Source organism: Labrus mixtus, chromosome 1 (genome assembly GCF_963584025.1).
Source record: "Labrus mixtus chromosome 1, fLabMix1.1, whole genome shotgun sequence".
Classification (NCBI taxonomy): domain Eukaryota; kingdom Metazoa; phylum Chordata; class Actinopteri; order Labriformes; family Labridae; genus Labrus; species Labrus mixtus.
The window spans coordinates 24,800,247-24,817,281 of NC_083612.1; the positions used below are offsets into that span (position 1 = coordinate 24,800,247).

A 17,035-nucleotide genomic window follows, 5' to 3' on the forward strand; every position below is an offset into this window, starting at 1 on the left:
TGACATCACACAATGATGTTTACATTGAGCCGTTATCCAAGCAAAGAAGAAAAAGGTGAAAAATGTAATCAATTAATTCAGTCAATTTTACCAGAGGATCAACAGCACAGCATAAAATAACTCCCTTTAGGTGTATAGTATGTAAGTTGGAGATTCAAAACTTACTTTTTCCTTTGGTGCATGTGATCATTTCTTCAAGACAGAAAAAATAAAAATGGTAGAACTACTTTTATAAATTGGTTTGGCTGATCAGAATTCATTAAGAAATTGAAAATGGACTAGTCATAGATTTGCTTTGGAAACTTTAGTGGGGATATCCAGAACATAAAACGATGTGCATAAAAAAGGTTTGTTGAATATTTGTTATTTTTTAAATCGACAGCCGTCGTGTGCTCTTGTGGTGCAAATGTGCATTCGTGCAGCCATGTGTCCTGTTACGTTACTGATGTGTTATCTTAGGGACCTGTGGGAGATGTAATGAGGGGAGAACATGGTCTGTGCAACTCTGTGTGTGAGTCCATGATAGCCTGCGAGGGTCAAGGGATTACAGACATGTCTTGTTAAATTAGGGTGTTGTGGCTGAGTGCTGTGACTGAGTTAGGGACTCAGCTGTTTGAGTGGAAACAGGTCTGTCATGGCGATGAGATACATACAAACATGCAAAAGCATATCACTGCTCGTGATACCTCCCTCTATCTGTTTCTCGTTTTTTTGACCACTGTAAAGCTCCTTGAGAGTATCATCAGATTCTAAATAAATAAACATATATGATGCACCTATTCCTATCTTTGATGTCTAAGAGCTACTTCAACATTCCACTCCATTTACGAATTATGTAATCCAAAAAATACCAGCAATGTGACCTAAACTGTGTCTTTCAGTAATGTGCTGGTTATTCTAAAAGGTTAATCGAGGCAAAAATAAACAAATGGCTGTCAAAGGCTTTCTCACATCTTGCTGTGCATGGAGGAAGCTGTAAGAAAGTATATTCTTCAGAGTAATAGATGCAGGACAGAAGAATGGTAATATTTTCTTGTGGGATGTGCTGTGAAGAGTGGGCTGCTTGAGGCTTACTGACTTAGAGTACTGAGTCACATATCCAGATTGCCCTAATACAATTTGTCATTATTTGCTCTGCATCTTGCTAAAGGACACTTTTGCTTGAGAATTGGCTGCTGAAGAAAACATCTTACAAAGATTTTGATCCAATGAATCTTTTTAAATATGGAACAGTCTCTCTGTAAAGTGTACATACATTCAAAGTTTCTCACTTAGCACTTTGATCAAAGAGGAAATATGTCCAGAGAGATAGTATAGCAGCTGCAGTTAAAGTAATGTAAAAGAAACAATATTTAATTTATTTGATATTTCAGCTTGCGTACTCCAGGTACTGTATTAGCTCTCTGAATAAAAAGTGTAATTTTGGGACCTTTTTTTGTAGTTGTCTAAATTAGAGTGCTTCACGGTTTAACACAAGCTGTGGTAGATTGAATGTTGTATTTTTGTTTTATAAGGATAACCCCCCTTTTGAACTGTGCTGGGAAAATCTTGCCTTGCATCTGACTGTTCCACTGAAGTTTCAACGTATTCCCAATAGCACTCATACTTTAACAGTTGCACTCAGTCAGGAAGAAAAAGAACATGTTTTCTACACACATTAGGGGCATGTGCTTGGAAGACAATGTGAGCTTTTTATGATATAGTTGAGGACTTTGCAGAAAGGCAGTTGCTCACAAACTGTTTTGTATCCATATTGAGATGGAGAGTCACTATCTGAACCTCTTTGCTTCAAGATCACAATAAAGTGATATAATATATGAGGATGGAAGGGCCAAGAGGCGGTGAAATATTACCCCACAGAAAAATAATTTTTGGTTCTAAAATCTCTTCTTCATCCCTCATAAAGATTTGAAAAAAGGAACACAGTTGATAAATAATTACTATCTAAAATATACATTTAAGAATCAACAATATGTGATCCTGTATGACATGGTACAAGAGTCAGCCTGTTGAAACACGTCTTTTTGTATGTGCTGAAAATGTAGAATTTTTTTTTACACACAAAAAAGACTTTATACATGCAGGTAATAGTGCATAGGTTCCTGCTGAAAAAAGAGGATTATTGTGTTGTCCATTAAAATGTTTCTCCAAACACCACTGGATGAATTTGGCATAGTTATATAAATAAAATGACTGTCCTTTAACAGTAGATACTTTTTCACACCCTCCTAGTTCCTTGATTAACTTATCTTTTAAATATATCTCTATCTATGTACAGTATACACGAATAAAAAAGGACAATGTTTGAAATAAACACTTAATATTCTATACTTCTGAGTTACCCAGTAAAGTGTCTTCTAAATCACAGTAAAGTTAAGATCTTTGTAAAATGAGATGTTGAACACAGTGAAGTCTGAAGATAGACAGAAAAGAACGCCACACTTGGAGATAGTTTGCGTGTGTTTTAGTTTGTCGGAGCACAGGAGGGTGTGAATAATCCTCACAAATTGGAGGGAAGTTTGGAGCGGACAGTTTGAGGTTCTAGATCTGATGAGTAGGCAGCAGAGCCCCTCCGTAGATGCAAGGCTGGGGAAGTCCCGGGGGGCCGAGTCTGGTGCGGGTGCCCAGGAGACGTCTGGATTGGAGGAGTCATGCGCCCCGGCACTGAGCTACAGGGTTTGGGCACAAGAGTTGGTGATGAAAAAGGTGAGGGGTAATATCCAGTTTCAACAGAGGGGGGAGGAGTATGGTGACCTAATGCATGGGCCACCTCTTGATGCAAAGATGGGGGTGAGCTGGATAAAAGTCTCAAGTCCTCAGAAAAGCGGCCTAGTGGAGAATCTCTTCCTGTTGTTTGTGGCTGGCCTGGAAGCTGTGAAGGTAGATAAGACTGTGGCATGAACAGAGAGCTATGGGATCCCATGGCACTGGAGGGATCGCTGTAGTGGAAAGTCCTACCGGCCACTGGGCTTTGAATGGTAGGGCTGGGTGCAATGGGGGTAAGGCAGGGAGAGGCATTTGCTGAACCATACTGAGCCAGGGAGGCTAGGGCAGACCTTTCTAGCGACACCTGGTGAGGCAGAAAGCCAGATGGGAGGCCTGGCAGGCTAAAGTGGCTGAGGGAAGATACAGAGCCCTCAGCAGGCTGTTGGCTGTGCTGTCCTCTACTTGGGGAGCCTTGTGGAGGGGTATTGAAGAGGTTCAAGCCACTTGTAGTCCTGCCCCCTCCAGCAAACTGTTGCAAAGGAGACAACTGAGGGGGCTTGGGAGGTGGCTGGCTATGGAGAAGCTGACCAGGCATAGGGCTAGAAGAGCTGGTAGATATGGGACTATGACAATGGGAGGAATTAATAAATCCGGATGTAATTCCACCAGAAGACCCTCCAGCTGGACACGTTGCAGGCCCTCCTATATGGCTCCCTACTGCCCCTCCTACTGCTCTGCTAACATGTCCTCCAATCACCCCTACCCCTTGTCCAATTGAAGCCCCTCCTATATGGCTAGAAGTTGATCCAACAGAAGCCCTTCCTAATGGCACTCCAGAATTCCCTACCATTGAATCACCGGAAGTTCCTACAAGGGATCCTCCAGAGGCTCCTCCTGTCAGTCCTCCAGAAACTACTCCCAGTGATCCAATAGAAGCCCTCCCTAAAGACCCCCCAGTTGTTGTCACTACCAGTGATTCTCCAGAAGCCCCCCCTACTGATCCACGGGAAGCTCTTTTTAATGATCCTTTATAAGTCCCTGTCATTGATCTTCTGGTTACATCTCCATTTTGCCCTAAAGTAATGCTCCCCACTGATACCCCTGATGCCCCACTTACTAACCTGCCACAAGCAGCAACAACAGATCCTTCAGATACTCCTCCTGTTGATTCCCCTGAGATCTCACCTACTAAGCCACAAGTAGCTCCTCCCAACCCAAAGTTCACCCCAGGAGTCACTTCTGTTGTTCCAGTTGTGAAGTCCTCTCCAGCCCAAGCAGCATCTTCTCCAGTGGCTCCTTCTACAGACCCTCCGGCTGCTCCAGCTGAAGACCACCCTGTTGCCCCACCACAGGCTCCAATTGCTCCCCCACCTATTCCTGAACCTGTGCTGCCACTTATAGATCCTTGGTGGAAGAGTTTTGAGAGAGGTGGGGTGCTGGATCTAAAGGGCTGTTGATGCTGTGGTTGTGGGTGTAGCTGGGCCATACTGGATGAGGGTGAACCAGAGGAAGAGTATTGTCCAGAGGGAAAGGTCCCTCCTCCACTGGACCCAGAACCTGCCCCACTAGGTCCATGTTTGCCTCCGCTACCTGAGGCCTGTAGGCTAGAGCCAGTTGCCCCTGTTCCTGATGTCATATGCTGGGCGCGAAAAGTGGCTAGCAATGGCATGTCCACTCCAGTGCTCCGTTTAGAGGGTGTGCTACAGGGAGAGTCCCCAGTAGAGCCAGGTGCTGGAGGAACATATGTGTGGAATTTCTTTAGATGACTGGAAGGATCCTTTAGGGAACCAAGAACAGAAACTGGTGGCCTGAAGAGAGTTGGTGGAAAGTGAGGATGGTGTGTAAGGGCAATGGCTACTGAGGTCGTGGCTGCTGCTGCCTGGAGAGGGGCCTGGATGAGGGGGGCCCAGATTACAGGAGTAGGGGATGGAGGAGTCCGGGGTGGGGCGTTCTGTAAGAGGTGGGCGCAGTGGGCCATATCTCTGTCATGCTGCACAATCTGCTGGATGATCTCATTCTCTTGGTAGTTGAGTACACCCGAGCTGAGGTCATGTTGTACTTTGTGTTGCAGAATGGAGTTTTTCTTGCCTGTAAATACAAATGCACAGCATGATCATAAATCTTGTAGAATGTTAGAATGAGGTTGTCATATAAGGATGGGAGTAACTGACCAAAGAAATAATGAAAAGTTGTGAATGTTAAAAACGGTTGGAATTGTGGAAAGAAACACATTGTCAAAGGGTCAGGGTAATGGAGCAGAGGGAAAAGGGCAAGCAGAGCATGGAATAAGAACAACAATGAAAGACGAGGAGATAACTACCTCAACACAGAAGCTTGCGCACCAGAAAGCCTAAGGCCATAGGCACTTTTTGGGCTACTAGTAATCTCATTCTCTGATACCGGGGGGGAAACATAAAGCCTACATTTGGGTTTTCTGTTGGTTATAAATGCCAAAGGGAAGCATCTTGAAGATCTAGGATAATCTTGAAACTATTTATTAAATGTTCCAACATCTGGGTTATAAGCTATCTTGTTAAAGAATAAAAATAAGAGGTGCCAGATAGCCTAGCAGTTATATCTAATACCATATTAACAGAGGCTATAGTTCTTAAGGAGGGTGGCCTGAGTTTGACTGCGACACTCAGTACTTTGCCACTTGTCACTTACCACTATCTCATCTCCAGTTCTTACTCTATCCACTATCCTGTCCTCAAGAAAAAAGAAAAAATAATGCCTACATTTTGGATTTAGAACAACAGCATCCCTTTAAACAATTTCCCATCACAAATGCTAACGCCTTGTCCCAGTTTACCTGGCACCTTGAATTTACACCCTAACATACATACAATGAAGTCCCTGTGAGCTCTGCACAAGGTCAAAGAGACAAGTTGGAGGTGCATAACTATGACAGGCATACTAACTGCTGACCCAACCACAAAGAGAAATGAGAGCAGCTCTGACCAAGAGTCCATTAGTCATTGTTGAATGGCCGCACTAGCAGTGACAGGGTTAATACACATGACTGCCATTTTCAATTTGGTGCTGACAAAAGGCTGTGAAATCCAAAGATATTGTAAATGTAATTAGGTCCAGATCAATCCCCTTTTGCCCTGACTGCTGGCAGATTAGTAGAGGTATTGCATTGAGGTATTGTATCTACATCTAGCTTGACCCTGGCAACGCCTGGCCCTTTGTCCACTGCACACCTTCAATCAGATTGTGCCAAGTCCATACAGACTTATTTTTTTTTGGATCATTGCCATATGAGTGACTTTATTAGGGAAGAAGCATGTACACATGCTTTAAGCCAAGGAGAAAGGGCATCCACAGAAGACTGTCTCACAGAGACATCACTATCAGCCCACCATTTGTTTTTTTCAAAGCACCCATTTTCTACAAAGAGACCCCCTAAAGCGATTCCTCTATCTTCCATTCTAAACATAGCTGAGGATAAAACAGAGCATGCAGAGATGGCTGAGTGATGATACAGGCGTGCTTTCCATTGTGAATTTTTCATCTGCTCAGGCTGAGCCCGGGAACAGTGATGGCTATGGAGAGAATATCAATTTTATGGGTAAGAGAAGTCAAGCAGGGATTTCAACACCACCATCTATCCGCATTCATTTATATCAAGATATCTTTGAAAGTCATTTTATTAATAAAAAAATATATGGGAATATTTTAGCATCTCTTATCTAATTTGTCTTATTCCCTTTACCTCTAGCTAAGAAAAATTTTGTTGTTTTTCCTCATGGTCAGTGTGCCATAGTGTACAAAAACTTAAAGTCAGAAAGTAAAACAGGGATACGTCAATCCTCTTCTAATCCACTAATGTTGCTCTGATGTGCTGAATTTATAAAGTGAGAATAATTTCAGACTCAAATTACAAAAGATGTACATTAATGGTTAGTGAATAAGGTTATCATCTAGTTTGTAACATCAACTGAGACCTTTATGTCCAAATAAAAGTTGCTAGCATCTTGTTAAAAGTTATAAAAAAATCCATATTTTCTTACCAATACGGTCCAGTCGGTCCAAGGCCACGGTCTCAAAGGCTCGTCTCATCATAGGATACTCCTCCAGCACCTCATTGAAGTTGTCAACAGACAGTGAGTAGAGACGACAGTATGTGTCCGCTCGGACACTGGCTGTCCTTCTGCCCCGAGTCAGCAAACAAATCTCTGCAAAAAACAAAGGAAATTGTTGTTTATTGGAGTTCAATCTAGCAGCTTAACAGTCTTTGATTGTTACTTAACTTACTGTTTAAAACACAACTTATCATATGTACGAGTCCTATTGAAGATGACAGCTGAACAGGTAATCTCTCTGAATTCAGACTTCCCAGACTAGAGAAGAGACTCTTAAATTACAGAAAATTAATCATTTAATGCAACAGTATGCCTTTGTTTAAATGGAAACCGATGACAACTGCATGCAGGCAACCACTGGCTGAGCCTGCAGCCAAAGCGAACAAATTAACCTGTGCAGTTTTCGCACAAGAAGAAACAAAACTGAACAGAACCAGTAAAATAACTAAACTGATAACAATATGCTGCCAAGGACGGCTAATACTGCAGTTGAGGAATGCTGGAGGAGATCAGGAAATCTCTTTTTTTTGTGTCGGGGGAATTTAGCAAACAGCTAAAATTGGTTAAACAGCAAGCTATGCCAGGACCTGATGGATTAATTGAGGACCTTGAACAACATACAAGAATGGACTATTTAATTATTATTGGACAGGACACGGGGGACAAGGGGAAAAACTGTACTAAAACACTGTACGATTAATAGTTTTTTTTGTTAAGTCTTTTGATGTTCATTTTTTCCTTTCACCTCTTCTCCTCTGGGCTCTTTGATCTTTTGCTCTTGATTTCTTGATTGCTGCCTTTATTTAACCACGCTGTTGCCTTTTTTCTGCCAGTCTTGTTCTCCTCGTCTCTGAATTACTGAACATAATTTTGGAAATGTGGACTGACTAATTACTTATTTGATGTGGTTGAATAGTTAAAAAGAGTCACCCATATTAAGAACAACCATTGCTCTATCTGCTATAGCCCTTATGTAATTTACCATAACTTTTTCTATATGATATAAAGCATCAGATTTGAGGCCATTTTATTTATCCTAGCAAAAACAGTTAGCTGATAGTAACAAATAAAAACAGAATGCCCTTTATAAGCAAAATGAGAACTCAGAAGCAGATTTGTTTTAATTTTTAGCATCAAGACTAGGGATGCATGATATATATCTTAGATATACAACTTAGATTGTTTATTGGCTCGTGTATTTTATTATTTCTCATTATATTCAAACAAATAAATTGTAATTGATAAAATAAACCAATATTAATGATGATAATATACCCATTAACAAGCCTACACATTCCTACACATTAAGTGGCGGTATGCGAGCCGCCATTGAACACAGAAAAGAAAAACAACAAGGGGCACAGCGAGGGTCTAGATGGCGTAACTAGTGTGGATGTTTTGCACCGTTATGGTTATCGTCATTGACTCAGTAAAATTCATATATTCCATCCCTGATTACGATCATTACTTTTGTGTAAAGCCATCAGGGCTCAAAATCCTATCTTTTAATTTTAGGGGTCTACCAGCCCTGAGCTGCCATGCCTACAAAGGAAAACGATGCTCCACCTAAACAGCTTTACTGCTGTAGAGCTCTGACACGTGTGTGTTGTTACACGTGTGTATGCACTGTTTGCAGGTGTTAAATGTGCATGCATGTAGAATTCAACATGGAGGTGACTACATGAGTGCATGTGTTTCCATAAGATGTGAGTCAAATGTAAACAAGATAAGTGAAAAACATACTTTGTATGTGCATGGTAAATGGACTGAAGTTTATATAGCTCTTTTTAAAGCGCTTTTACACTGCATGTCACACCTACCCATTCACACACTGATGGTAGTGGTCACTAGTAAAGTATAATTCATCAGAAGTAACTAATCCCATTCATACACCACCACAGAAGCAGTGGGAGCAATTCTGGGTGAAGTCTCTTGCCCAAGGACACGTTGACGAGCTGGGGATTGAACCCTCGACCTTCTGGTTGAGAGACGACGACTCTACCAACTGAGCCACAGCCGCCCCTATATCCAATATATTGTACGTGTCGTGTATAAATAGCTACCTCAACGTCTCCCTGTGGTCACAATGATGGTAAAGCATGACCCCACTATGCCTTAGAATGGCGTGACATTAAACAATTGACTTTTTTACAGTTCACTTAAACTTTTTTCCTTTTTTTTTTTTTTTTTTATGGTTAAGTTAATGTTGTAACCTTTAATCTACCAGAAGTTCCTGATTTTATTTCAAAATAAAAGCAGGTTTGTATCCAAACCGCAAGTAAAAATAAGACTACAAAAACTCAAGATAAAGGCACAACAAAACTGTTTTGAAATTCATAATAATGGAACCTAAAACATGCAATTAGAAATGTGTTAATTAAATTGTTCAAATTCAGCGATTAATCAAAATATTAAAACATTTATTATTTGACACCCCCTGTTTGTACACATTCCCTTATATCATCTCTTTTTTTTCTGCCCTCCCGGCCTGCATTCACCATCACTCTCCCTCTTTCTGATAAACTCATTTCCAGTTAATTCAGACAGATGCTCTCAATACTCCCAACAAATTCATTTTCCTAAAACCTCCTCCCCCTTAGCCTATTTCAAATGAAATTTTCAAATAATCCAACTTATCTCCAGAGATCTTATGCACAGTTTCACTCTCCATCATAGCTGTTTTTCTGTCCAATGGTTTTTTGCTTTTGTTTTACCCTGTTAGATACAAATGCTGGTGTTTGTAGCTATTTTCCCTGCAAACCCACACCTTAAGACACAGCAAGACCCTCATTGTTCAGCTTGGGAGGATGTCTGCTCTAATCAAACGTAAACACAGAGACGTTTGTTATTGCAGGATTTTTTTCCACATGTGGGTATGATGATGATGGTAAGCTGTCACTGAGCCTGGTTGTATTTTGGCAAGCACAGTAAATCATGACAGCTTCTCTCATGTCATGTACAATCAGTGCTCATATACATTCTGACAGAATACTCAAATTAATGTAAACTGCAGATATTTCTTAGTAAACATTCAAAATTAAATCTGTACGGAAGATATTCATATATGACAACTATTTTTAAAATATATATTCTAGTCACCCTTACCCTAATGAACCATAACCAGATAAACCACACACAAAATAAACGTACTCACTGCCATGAAAATGCCATATCTGATCACTTACATACACCACAAACAGTATAGTTTCCAGCAACATGTAGGACAGGTTTGGTTCAGGGGGTTATAATTATTTTGTGAACATCACTTTTCTTTATTGACTTATTTAGAAACAATTGGACTGAATCTTAAAATTACATAAAATCAAGTCAAGGTTAATTTATATAGCACATTAAAAAACAAACTCAGTTGACCAGTGACCATGCTGTACAGGTAAAACAAATAGACTAATATATAGCAATAAAAGCACAACAAATAACTCTATATAATAAAAAAAAAACACAATAAAGAGCTCTACTTGTATAAAAGGCCAACCCAAAGAGGTGTGTTGAAAGCAGCAATTTACAAGTTTCAGTGGATGTGGCAGTTCTGATGTTCACAGGTAAACTGTTCCTTAAGTTCGGAGCAGCCACCGCAAATGCACTGTCACCTCGAGTTTTTAGTGAGATGACCAACATCGTGGGACATCCAAAAGCATCTGGTCAGTTGACCGCAGTGCTCTGACTGGAGCATAATGGAGCAACAGCTCGGATAAGTAGGACGATATGGAGTTAGATCAGTCTCAATAGTCACGAATACACACAGAAGGATTCACAAATGTATTTCAATGCAAACACAAATATATATCATTCTATATAAATGTAAAACAAATCCAAAAATAAAAAAAATAGATTCACAAATGTATTTCTGATTCACACACAAATATTTATAGTTTTGTATATATGTAATAGAAATCCACAAATATATAATATACATATATATTTAAAAAGATACATTTGTATCTTGTTACATTTATCTATAAACTGTTCAGTCTGCATTTACAAACTGTTCAGTCTGCATTTACAAACTGTTTGACATTTGTGAACCTCACTGCATTTGTGTTTGGGACTTTTGAGACTCCCCTGCCGTGGTTAGATTCACAAATGCATTTTCTTCAGCAGGGAAATGTCTGTAGCCAATCAGATGTCTCCTTCCTATTCAGCCAATCACAGTAGCGTAGATTCAAAGGTGTGATTTAATGTGATCACTTTAGTGTTAAATCTGCGCAGACAGCGATTAGCCTAGCTGTCTGATTAACTAATTTTTATTCTGACCAGCACAAATATGTAATATATACATTTTTCAGTTATCGATTATCTCACATTACTTGATCAACGTAACTATTCACACAATAAGGATATCAAAACATTTTTTGTTAACATTTCAATATTTATTAAACATTTCTTTAACATGGCTATTTGAGCATTGCTCTTCAAGAATCTCTCCAAAATAAAATTCTGTGTAGTGATAGTCTGATGTGCTTTTTTTACGTCACTTTTTACTTTGTCCATGGTAGCCACATACTTCCTCTCCATCAAGTCAGTAAAGTAGTCCTGGATGGAAGGGTGTATCCTGAATGGAAAGTATTTTTAATTTCACAGAAGCCTTCACCCTCAACAATAGCAATGGGCCTCATGTCCTTAACAATCATTGAGACGATGCTGTGCATATACACACTAGCCTCCTCGGGCGTGAATGGTTTCTGGTTCTATTTATGGAAAAAAATCCTCAACACTGCTTTGCCTATTCCTGTAAAGGTGAAAAACACAAAGCACATGAATATTCACAATAGCAAATCAGAAATATAACATAAGTCTAAAAATTCACAGTCCACACCATGCATACATTGATATTAGTAGACTACAGCCATTTTAGAGGCTTAACTTCAAAAAGAATTGCTGTAATTACAATTGTCAGATGTATTGTCTCATGCATGTTTACTTGGAACTGGTTGCTAGATCGTGAAATTTCAAGAGTAAACGGCTACATCACATGACAGCCTAGCAGACAGAAAAGTTGTCTCTTTTGTGTCATATTTTATCAAGCGACGCCGGGGTACAAGTCACCCGTCCAGTATGAACAAACAGATTAGAAACTGGTCCGGACAGCTAACGATGTTAAACGTTAGTAGTGATGTATTTATAGACAACCAATCAACAGTGTAATGTAACGTTTACTACTAAAACACATTCTGTATCAATGCTTGATAATCGAACATTCCAGGGTGGGAAAGTAAACAGAAACTTACGGTGTTTTGCTGCCATCCTGACACAGAGCTCCCGGGTGTTTTCACTCCAAATATCCGTTCATTGCTGTTGTACTCGTGTGGTACGCCAGCTGACTTTAATGACCGTGTGCGTGACTTTTTTGGCTATGTGTTGCTCCTTGGTGCTCGCGCTGCTGTTATTGCATGCCGCCGCCGTTGTTGTTGTGTGAATTCTTCTTCCGTTTTAGCGTCTATAGCGATTGGCGACTAGCTTTCTGGTGCATTACCGCCACCACGGGACTGGAGTGTGGGACAATCTAGATGTTTGGGACGATGCGTCGACGCAAATTATTCATGTTTAACGAATTTATGTCGTCGATTACATCGACTATGTTGACGCGTTGTCCCAGCTCTAGTTACTGGACACAAACAGTCTGAACGATGTGTGAAAGCCCGAAAGTACCGTGGATGGACACCTGGCCATGTTAACTTGTGACAGTGACCGCTAGTCTGTCATCAGAATGACGTTGAATGTGTGTTGATACATAACCACACGCAGTCAATATAGCAATGTCATAACCACGATAAACAACTTTCCATCTAAGTAAGACAATCACAGAGATTATTTGTGCTCACTGTCTGCGCAGATGTAACACTGAAGTGATCACATTAAAATAGATACTTGAATCTATGCTGATTGGCTGAATAGGAAGGAGACATCTGATTGACTACAGACATTTCCCTGCTGAAAAAAAATGTGTTTGTGAATTGAACCACGGCAGGGGAGTCTGAAAAATCCCACACACAAATGCGGTGAGGTTCACAAATGACAAACAGTTTGTAAATGCAGACTGAACAGTTTGTATATAAATGTAACAAGATCCAAATGTTTTTTTTAATATATATGTATATTATATATTTGTGGATTTCTATTACATATAAACTCCTCAAAAAAAGTTTGGAAACGTTATCACTTATTTCGCCCCTTTAATAATACTAATTAGTGGCGTATGTTATATCATTGGAAAGCCTTTACCTTTACAACGAGGTATAACGTGTAAGGATCATGCATACGTGGAATGTGCAACACAGCTAAATGTGTGAGTAGCGCTCTAAAGAAATGTGCCAAAATCCCCTGCAATGTTCTTCTGTTGGTATTCACTCCTGTTTTGAGCTTCCAGTGCTGCCAGGTGTGTGCCAGTTACGGGTGTATGACTGGCACCTGATTGGCACCTAATTGACAGCACTTGTGGGATCATATTGGGCGTGCTGTTCATGCCAGAGTGACCAACACAACCACGCTGGTTGACCTTCAACAACTCCTGGTTGAGGAATGGGATGCCATCCCATTCCGAAATGTAACCAGGCTGGTGACCAGCATGAGGAGGAGGTGCCAAGCTGTTGTAGCTGTGTATGGATCTTCCACACGCTACTGAGGTCCCTGACAGTGTAAAATGAATAAAGTGTAAAAAACGTATTACTGTGGGAGAGTGCAAATTATCCATCCCACCAAGCAACTCAAAACAGGAGTGAATACCAACAGAAGAACATTGCAGGGGATTTTGGCACATTTGTTTGGGGCACTACCCACATGTTTAGCTGTGTTGCACATTCCATGAATGTACAACCCTTACAAGTTATACCTTGTTGTAAAGGTGACTAATCAGGCTTTCCAACAATATAAAATACAAAACCAATTAGTATTATCTAAGGGGCCAAATAATTGACCAAAATAATGTTTCCAAACTTTTTTTTGAGGCGTTTATATAAAACTATAAATATTTGTGTGTGAATCAGAAATACATTTGTGAATCTTATTTTTTTATTTGTGGATTTGTTTTACATTTATATAGAATGATATATATTCGTGTGTGCGTTGAAATACATTTGTGAATCCTTCTGTGTGCATTCGTGAATATTGAGTCTGATCTAACTCCATAGGACAATGCCAAACCATGTAAAGTTTTAAAAACAAGTAATCAAATCTTTAACTGGATCTTTAAAGTGACAGGAAGCCAGTGGAGAGAAGCCAGTACTGGCTTGATGTGGTCACGTCGTCTCTTCTCAGTCAGAAGACGTGCAGCTGTGTTCTGAACAAGCTACAAGTGACGATGGGACGACTTATGTAATTTTATATGACAATAAAACTTCAATACTGCTCCGTTATATTTTCCACAAAGGCAGCCAGTACCACAATTTAATGTTATTTAATTACTTTGGACTGATTTCAGGATTGACAGGACAGGAGGAATATGTACGTTCTCTGAAGCACAAGAACAACCTAAATGTGTTACTGTTTATGTGTGCAATGAAAGCATGGGTTAATGGGTTAATGGGCAATGGCCAAGAGGCTAGTAAGCAAGAGGCATGTGAATGTGAGTATAATAATACCATGCTCATTTGTGTATATACTCTATTTGCACATGTGTGTGTGTACAGTAAGTGGGTGCAAGTGGGGCAGCCCTGGCTGTAGCTGTGCTGGGGGTCCATTTCCCGCAGCACTGCTCCAGTAATCCCCTCTGGAGAGGAGCATCACAGCTCTAGATTAAATCCTCTTGTCCCTTGGCTTTCTGGATGAAGCCAATACTGCCAAGATGAGGCTGTGAGCTGCAGTGAGCCCTCTGGCCTCAACTAACTGTGTTTGCAGAAAGTGAGTGAAGCCCAGACACTTAACACTGTCATCTGAACTACAAATCCATGACAGGGTTTGGGTCTGGTGCAACCCTCTCCAAACTGGACAATGAGAGATTAGTGGACATCTTTGAGTTCCACATGCAGCTATCCTTAAGCTTCACACTGTCCTGAATATCAGAAAATGTCGAATTAGAGCTAATTTAACTGTGGTGTCAAAATAAAATGGTGTTTGCAACAAATGGATTTACCATAGGTAAAAACAATATGAAATGGATTTTTTTCTGAGAGAAATGGGAAAAAAAGCAAAAGTAGAAATCTTACATTAGTTACACAGAGCTCTACAGAGAGCTGTGTTGAAGGCCAGAGTCTGGTCAGCGGGCTTACCTTAATGGGGCCTGGTCCAGCTCAGTGCGAAAAGACAACATGTAGGCCCACCACCCACAGGGAGAGACATGGGGGTATGCAACATGATAAGCAGGGTGGCAGACAAAAGCAGGGGCCTAGGCATGCTAATCCCCGGAAACACCAAACTAGTTGTTTGGACATGGAATGTTACCTCTCCAGCAGGGGAGGAACCCGACTTGGTACGTCAGGTCGAGCGCCAACAGCTAGATATAGTTGGGCTCAATTCAACGCACAGCACTGGTTCTGAAACCAAATTCCTGAAGAGGGGATGGACTCTCTCCTCTTTCAGATTTACCCAGGCGGGTGCAGAGATACTCACAAGCCTCAGCTGAGTGCCACTGTGTTGGAGTTTTTCCCCCGGTGAACGAGAGGGTCCCCTCTGTGCGACTTGAGGTCGCAGAGAGACTGTTGTATGTGCATAAGCACCCAACAGCAGTTTAGTGTACACAGCCTTCTCGGAGTCGCTGGGTGGGGCCCTGGAACCCTGACTATAGTTCTTCTGGGGGACTTCATCACAAAGGTGGGAAATGCAGGAGACACCTAGAGGGGTTGATTGGTAGGTACAGCCTTCCTTATTTGAACCCGAGTTGAACATGTTGATATGTGTATTTGGTACCAGAGAACGCTCGGCCAAACATTGATGATTGACTTTGTGGTCATCATCTGATCTGCGGCTGTTTATTGGACACTCAGGTGAAGAGAGAAGCAGAGTGGTCAGCTGATCACCACCTGGTGTTGAGTTGGATCACATGGCTGGCAGACGGACCTGGTAGGCCTAAACGTGTAGTGTGGGTGAACTGGGAACATCATGCAGGTCTCTGTCTGTGAGGTCTTCAACTCTCACCTCTGGAAGAATTTCTCTTCCATTCTACATGTGTTTTGTAAAAGGCATGTCCCTCGGGGAGTCATGTGGAGGGTACTGTGGGACTAAGGGGGCCTGAAGGCAAAGTTTTCAATTTACTGGTTGCTTTTCATTCAAACCCTCACCTAGGGTCATGAGCTATGGGTAGTGAACAAAAGAATAAGATCGCAGATACAAGTGGCCGAAATGAGTTTCCTCCGGAGGGTAACTGGATTCAGCCTTAAAGGTAAGGTGAGGAACTCAGAGATTCAGGAGGAGCATGGAGTAGAGCTACTCCCTCGCATCGAAAGGAGCAAGTTGAGGTGGTTCGGACATCTGATTACAATGCCTCCAGGACACATCCCTTTGGAGGTTTTCCGGGTATGCCCAACTGGGAGGAGAACCCGGGAAGACCAAGAGCTCACTGGAGGGATTATGTATCCTATCTCTGCCCTGGGAATGCCTTAGAATCCCCAAGGAGGTTTGCTGGGGAGAGGGCAGTCTGGGTTGACTGACTTCGCCTGTTGCCACCGCGTCACAACCTCTGATAAGTGAAAAAAGTTGGATAGATCCTTTCTACTATTTATCTATCACTAAGCTTTTCTTTTAAGGTTTTGATATCTCTCAATGCTGATATTTATTTACCATGGTACCAGACTAATTTTTCTATGAAACTTATAATATTTGTTTTACTTAATTCGTAAGTGAGTGTTCAATATTAAATATTTCAGTGCATCCTGGGGGCATTTGGGACATCTGTAAACTAAACAGAAAAAGAGCCCAGTATTTCATTAAAGCTGAGTGCTATAAGTTCTTCATTGGACAGTTCCATTTTTGACAGCTTTTGTGGATGGTTTGTGAGTTGCACTCCATTTATTTATGAATGCTTCTCTCCCACTGCTCTTTACATATCCCCTGTGACTCATCGAAATGCTCCCCAAATCCTGCATGAAATCCTAGAACAGGCTTAGTTGTTTTAGATAGTGTAGCTTGTTTTGTGTAAGGGAGGTGGAGCTTTCTTCTTAAACTGACTCCTGCATCAAAAATCACCCATCCCTGTGTGGTCGTAAATAACAATGAGATGATTAAAAATAACCGAAAAGTGGGCTTGTAAGGTAAAATTGGAAGAGCTTGTCATAATACTGTAGTGACAGAAG

At 41.0% G+C, this 17,035-nt stretch overlaps 1 protein-coding gene across 1 annotated transcript in view; it reads right to left on the minus strand.

The window, feature by feature from the left end:
- Positions 1–1,217: 1,217 nt before the first annotated feature.
- The window catches only part of hcn4 (hyperpolarization activated cyclic nucleotide-gated potassium channel 4), a 66,604-nt gene continuing 50,786 nt past the window's right edge, over positions 1,218–17,035 (minus strand). Inside the window, exons 8-9 of the mRNA XM_061039339.1 lie at positions 6,723–6,887; positions 1,218–4,794 (exon numbers count right to left, since the gene is read on the minus strand). Coding sequence (XP_060895322.1) covers positions 2,501–4,794; positions 6,723–6,887 — 2,459 coding nt within the window. The 3' untranslated portion in view covers positions 1,218–2,500. The remainder of the gene's footprint in view (positions 4,795–6,722; positions 6,888–17,035) is intronic.